This window comes from Malania oleifera, chromosome 5 (genome assembly GCF_029873635.1).
Source record: "Malania oleifera isolate guangnan ecotype guangnan chromosome 5, ASM2987363v1, whole genome shotgun sequence".
Classification (NCBI taxonomy): domain Eukaryota; kingdom Viridiplantae; phylum Streptophyta; class Magnoliopsida; order Santalales; family Ximeniaceae; genus Malania; species Malania oleifera.
The window spans coordinates 105,394,230-105,401,482 of NC_080421.1; the positions used below are offsets into that span (position 1 = coordinate 105,394,230).

General features: G+C 32.4%; 1 protein-coding gene across 1 annotated transcript; it reads right to left on the reverse strand.

The window, feature by feature from the left end:
- Positions 1 to 3,174: 3,174 nt before the first annotated feature.
- LOC131156096 (ricin-like) lies at positions 3,175 to 4,950 on the reverse strand. The gene has a single exon (XM_058109543.1). It carries the CDS (start codon positions 4,948 to 4,950, stop codon positions 3,175 to 3,177), a length of 1,776 nt encoding a protein of 591 aa, XP_057965526.1.
- Between the last annotated feature and the right edge of the window lie 2,303 nt (positions 4,951 to 7,253).

Here is a 7,253-nt window from a genome sequence, read left to right on the forward strand (position 1 = left end):
AGGTCCCGCTTTTGGGCCACACAACCCATTCATGTTGGGGTAATACATGACAACAGTCAGCTAACCTACCAGGAATGTTTTTGTATTTTATTTTATGAGATGAAATATGATTATGAAAATACAGTATGTTCTGCCATGTTATGATGATATATATATGTTTTTCCAGATATGAGATAACAGTTGTTAAATATGTTTCTATACAATATATGTATAACACAGAATACTCATGTTGCCACACACTAGTATTAGTTTATTTCCTTTACTGAGAGGTGTCTCACCCTAAAATTTTATAAATATTTCAAGAGCCCCTAGTAGGAGAGCGGGTAAAGCGCCGCTGATCTAGTACGATTGGTCTGCCCTTCCAGAAGAGTAAGTGTTTTGATAGGGTCAAATGTATCTTATGGAGATGGCCCTAAGACATATTTTTTTTGGGTTTAGTGTTGTGTGTATATATATATATACAGTGATTGTAGTAACTATGGTATTGTGATGTATGGTATAATAAGATGTATATGATTGTATGTTTTCTGTTGCATACGCTTCCGTTATATGTTCTGATGTATCCCTAGTACCCATGGGTTCAGGTGGATTATGATCTGTTGAGATTTGTGATATTGATTTTATTATATTTTGAAAAAAAAAATATGGAAATTAAGCAGGTCGTCACAGTCTAGATCTCCTCTGCTATGTGAATGTTTTTCTTTTATGAAGGCTCTCCTTATTTATAGGGTTGGGACCTCAAACTGTGTAGGAAACATATTAATCTCACAAATCCTCCAATTAATTTAGAGAATCATTCAAATCAAATCTTGCAAATTTTTTTCTAAATCAATTCATAGAATCAATTTCGCAAATTTTTCCACTTAATTCATAAAATCATTCAAATATCAATCTTGCATATATATTTTTTTCAATTAATTCACAAATCATACAAAAAACAATTTTTTTCCTTAATGCATGATTCCTTTCTGAATTGGTGTGTAGGTGCTAGCTGTGGGTTCATGAAGATCCCTTGGATATACCCTGCAGCTATTGAATTTTTTATTTGATCCCATGTATTTTTTGTGTATTTCTATATTTTCCTATATTTTCCTTTATTCCCCTGTACCCTAATGCATTTCCTTGTATTCTGATGTATTCCCCATGTATTCTGATGTATTTGTACAAAAAAATTAATAAGAATGGATATTTAATAACAAAGGCCTGGCCATATGTGATAATGTTATCAAGCAGGACACCCAACAAATAGAATATTTATCAATAGGGATAAGTGAAATAAAATGTTATGAAAAAGAGCCTAACTAAATTTCTGAATAAAAATATTATAAAAATTGACCCTGTTTACAAAGGAACCCATAGATTTACTTAATTTTTCATAAGATGATGAAACAAATAAAGGGACTCTATTAAAAAGAGGCCCGGTTAAAATTTGGGTGTCTATAGGACTTGGGCATTTGGACAGTGCTGAATCAGGTTTTTGGGTCAGGTTGTCCCGAATTTCAAAGTTAATTTTGCAAGGGATTTAGGCCAAATTTTTGGGGTCAAATTTGGGGTACTAGCTCAGGAAATTGAGGAACTTGGTTGGGATTTATGGGATTGAATTTGGGATTTGGTTAGGGATTTGAGTGTTCATTGCATGCTAAGGTCATGCCAAAAATATAAATTTGGATTGAAAAATTAGTTCCAATTTTTCAAATTGCAAATTTCATTTGATTCAATCATAAGTTCTTCCCAAATCTTGCACCCAATCCTAACATGTAACAACATTCATCCCAATCACACAATCAAAACAATTGAAAAAGAAAAGGCATTGGGATACTTACCTCTTAGGTTTCTTTAGCTCCTCCTTCTCCATCGTTATGCTCACTGAGCTTCTCTCTGTAGTCCTCTGAATTGGCTTCCTTCTTCTGATTCTCTCTTTTTAATTCTGCACTACTTTATTGTTTCCTCCACTTTCTTCTTCACTCTTCGAAGTTTTTTTTTACCTGCTCTTACATTCAGTTTCTCAACAATTCTTCAAGTCTCCAAAAGCCTCCTCTTTCTCACTTGTTTTCTCTTATACATTTTTTGCCCAAAGGGTTCTCTCTCTCTCTCTCTCTCTCTCTCTCTCTCTCTCTCTCTCTCTCTCTCTCTCTCTCTCTCTCTCTCTCTCTCTCTATGAATTATGCTAATCCCAAAATTCTCTATTTTCCCTTTTTCTAGAGCGACCCCGCGGGAGGGTGGGGTGGGGGTGTGATTTTGAACCTTTCCCCCTTTTTTAGGCAAGCTAGCATGGGAACCAACTACATGGGAACTAGATTTGTGGGTATATGGTGTGTGGAAAAGGAAGTACAGTTGCATGCCATGCTAATCATAGGAAAGTGGGCCTTTGATGCCCTTAACCCAAATTGGGCTGGAATTTAAAAGAAAGGCCCACAATGCGCCGCCCTAATACAAGAGCTCCAAGAATGAAGACTAATTTTCTTATTTTGTATTTTCTTTTTCCCTTTGAATATTGTACTTGTCATGCACATTGATGAATGAATGTAAAAAAAAAAAAAAAAAATGTTTACAAAACCTCATGAATGAAATTTCACTTTAGCATAGTAAGGTTGAGAGAGTTAAAATGAGAGATTCGATTGGGTGAATACCTGAGATTGTGCCTCTAACTAATGGCTAAAAATAACTAAAATTAAAGAACATAATTTTAAAATCTCTAAAATTTTGCTATATAATAGCTGGACAAAATGGGGTATCAACATTCATTATCATATAAACTTTTTTAGAATAAATATTAAGATGCAAAATGCACTTTCTAATTAAAAAAGAAAAAAAGAAAAAAATCCTATTTTTATTTTTCTAAATTTAGTGGACAATTCCACTAGCATAAACAATAACATTTATTAGAAAAAAAAAAAAATTAATATCAAATTCTAAATGCTAAATTAACATCTTTGGGATAAAATATTAAGAATGAAATCCGAAAAGTTATCTAATTCAAATAATTTTTTCATTAAGCCGTCTTCAATATTATTCCTTTTATTGGTGCTTGATAAACATACACTCAAACAACTAAATTCCAGAAACCTTGCCATATTTTTAGTGGATAAACACATGCACAAAGATACATATGATGCATAGGCAAATATTTTTATGTTTATAGATGCATGGCAAGAGTAATCAAAACAATGAAAATCACTTTTGGTTGAGATTTCCAGTAAATTGCCACATAATTACTTGGTGAAGACTTGGATTGGAGCTTGAGCTTCTCACATTCATGACTAATCCGGTGTAAGGATTCAAAATGGATCCATCATTTCTAAACAACCAACGTTCACGGGATAATCCACTACAACAAATAATATTGATGATATTGATGTCATCAAATTGATCTTTATAGTAGGAAAGGCACAAGTCTTGACTCCAATATGGTCGTATGGTGCGATCTGGATAGAGAACCCATTGTTGTTCTACCTTGCTTTCACATTCCTCTAACCGCACAGTGTTCGACTTTGCTTCCATGCAAAGATCTTTAAATCCAACAATGGACCTAGCAAAAGGCTTCGAATCATTGGAGGCGAGCCATCCTTGACGAGAGGAATAATTGTTGACCTCTACGGTGAGTATGGTACCACTGGTTCCTAATGTTGCACTTAGAGCAAGTGATGATTCAGAATGTATGACGGTTCCGTCGTCCCTTATTTGCCAGTAAGGATCTTGACCTAGGAAAGGATAGCAATAACTGAGAAATACAATAAATCCCATTTGAGGCACGAGAGAAGCTATGCACCATCCTTTAGATTCGATAGTCCCATCTTTTTTCAAGGTCCATAGCTGATTTGTGTTTGCAGACCTACATGGTGACAAAATTATATGTTGTCCCAATTCGAAAATTCCATCCTTTACGGTCACGCAAAGTCCGTTTCGGCCGATGATACGTACCTTGACCTCTTCGTCTGTGCAAGTTCCATCATTATATGCATTCACAGCGGGCTTTATAAGTAGAGAAGACCGAGGAGTTTGTGGTTTTTCACAAATGTATAACATAATCCCAATAGCGAAAACTAGATCAGGCATCCCGTCGCTAACCATGAGACGGTCGGAATAATCGGCTCTCTGTAATTGAATCTCTCTAAAGGATCCATCTTTGTTTGACTCCTGGATTCCTCTTGAGAGTTGACTCCAGGATCTCACAAGACTGATCACCGCACCATTCGGGCTAAAGCTTCCATAGCTATCACTTCTTAGGGTTTCAGCTACTCTTTGCTCAATATGTCGAAACCTCACTGCTTCTGAAATCATCAAAATGCAAATTATAAGAGAACAAGCCACCTTTTCTTGGTCGATGTGCGCACCAGACCTATGGAACAACAAGCTGATAGATGTGTCTAGCTCCTGCATTCCCACTTGAACCCTGTCCAAATCACTCAAACCTGCGACTCTTAGGAGGTCTTTGTAGTTGCCACTGTATGTGAGGGTATTTTGATTTGTGCTTGTGAAGAGCTCCGTGAATGCAACATCTGGAGCTTCTTGGAAGAAGTAGGACTCGTCTTCTACTCGATAAGCCACCACATTCATATTGGTGACATCTATGGCCAACGTCACAACATCCTCTGCATTGTTTGAGAGTTCCACCATAACAAATCGCTGCGAATCGGACACTGCAGATGGATTAGGCAATACTGGTATTCCAGGCCTTGTATCACTCTCATTTGCCACTCGACCTCGAATGGTCTTCAAGAACTGCCTGTAGTATTTTTTGGTGACAAAACCGTTGGTGGTGAATTTCACCGTGGGATAATCAGGGAACGCTGCATTGAGCTGACGGTCATGAGCTCCTTCTCTGGAGCAAATTGGAACTGTGGGCGGCTGATCATGGCCGGAATCTGCCATGGCTACTGTGCTCGAGCAAAGCCATGTCGCCAAAACCACCGTCCAGTACACCACCATGTCTCTTGCGAAAACACCCATATCTCACTCGCCAGGAAAAGCCAGTGCTCTTCACCAGTGCACAGCTACCTCCACTGAATACACTCGTCACCAAAAAGAACAAAAAAGCTTCTTGACCTAGAAAGATCCTTTTTTGTTTTTTTTATTTCCTCGAGAGATAAGAGCAACTTGACATCAAGATTGAGACTAGAGCTAACAGGGTCCATTGATATTGTTTTTTTTTCTGTTTCTTTTTCTCATAGATTATGAAAATAGGTTTATTTGTGTTGTCAGTTTTTTATTTCTCTTACCCATATTTTACTGTTTATCAAAAAATTAAAAATCAGATTTTTTAATTTTTTATTATTTTGACAACCTATAAACAAAAATTTTAATACATGAAAATAGTTTTTTGAATTAAATTATTCATTTTATACACTTTAAAATTAAAATAAAAATTCAATAATCATATAAATTTAAATATAATTAAAAAAATATGCAGAAATTTCAAAAAAAAAAAAAAAGTAATAAAGCCAATTACAAAATAATTTTACGATTTTTTAATTGTCATGTCCAATAACACTTTTATTGTAAAGTAAATTTTAAAAGTAAAACAATTAAATTAAATAATTATAATTAATTTTATTTTTGCGATAGTACTTGTTAATGTGTATTGTTTGTAATTTTATTATTTTAATCATGTTTTTATAATATTATTTGATTTAAAATGAAAATGAAAATATTTTAACTAAGTCAGGTTTTTAGTTTCTAGTTTTTAGTTTTTTTTTTTTCTAGTTTTTTATTTTGATTTTTAATTTTTGTTTCTCTAATTTTTTAGAATAGTGATGCCAAACTATTGGCCAATTGACTTGCATCCCATATTTCTTTCTTTGAAACTTTTAACACGAAAATATTCAAAAGAACCCATTTAATTATTAAAATAGCTTTCATTTTTTTTTATTTTTTATTTTTCAAAATCTTATAAAAATATCAGTTCACTTTTCAGTTTTTTTAAAAAAAATTATTTAAAGTGTAGAGAAAATATTATTTGCTTAATATATTGTTGAAAAGAATTTTAATTATTCATTTATAATTTTCAAATTATTTGAAAAATCGCACTATTTTTCCCAATCTTTAAAATAATTATATATATATATATATATATATATATATATACATATGTATGTAAATTGAAATTTTAGGAAAGAATAAAAAAATGTTTTAAATTTTTCTCTCTAAATTTTTAAATTTGGAAACAAGATACGTATATTTTTTGCAATTATTTAAAAATTTTGAATGCAAAAAATAAAATTACTTTTTACAATTGAATAATGCAAAATTTTCATTAGTTTTCTATGTTTTTTAATATAAATGTGGTAAATTAAAAACATAAATTGTCTTCTGTTAATTTAAGGGAAAATTAAAAAGCAAAAAAAAAAAAAAAAATTTATAACGACGTAAGTCTTAAATTTTTAGGATTTAACTATTAAAATATTAATTGAGTCAATAGAAAATACATGTGCTACCTCCACCACGTGTAGCAGCAGACCAAAACAATAAACTGTAAAATCTACAGAGATGACGTCGTCTTCATAGAATTCAAAATTTGTTTTTTATCCAGTAGTTTTTTCAATCATAGTCGATTTTAACTTGACATCTCAAATAACTATATTTCATCCCCTCTTCCATATCAAGATTTCAATCTAGAAGTATTAAATTTTAGTCTTTAGAAATTTATATTAACTATAAATTTATACAAACCTCAACAATATAAATAAGGTTATTAAAATTTAATTTGGGAATCATTCTTAGTTAATTAGGTATCGTTCATAGAACGAGTGCCTAGGGAGTACAAATACCTTTTCTTAACATAACTAAACTCCCGATTCCAATCCTAGTATTCGCAAATCAAGACTATTCTTAATTGAGTAGTAATGAGGTGTTTTAACCGCACCAAAAAAATAGATTAATGGCGATGCCAAATTCCAGTTTTTCCAAATAATCACACATTTTTATTTCCCTCGCCTCCCAAGGCACTTTGCTCTAGGGGGACGTCACAACAATATACATGAGTATGTTTAAAAAAATTAGAAACATTATCGTATTGAACCCAAAAAAAAAAATTTGTTTAAATTCAACTACAACCTCTCAAATTTAATCAATCATCTAAGTTACTAGTACATTTAATATTTATTTGATTTATCTTTTCATCTTTACATGGATACCCCAATTATGCAAGAAAAGTATTTTTTAATGGTTGAGATTGTATACAATTTTTTTAAGCATAAAACTAAGTTTTTGTATAATAAAATTTGATATATTTAGTAGAAAGTCTATTACCTTAA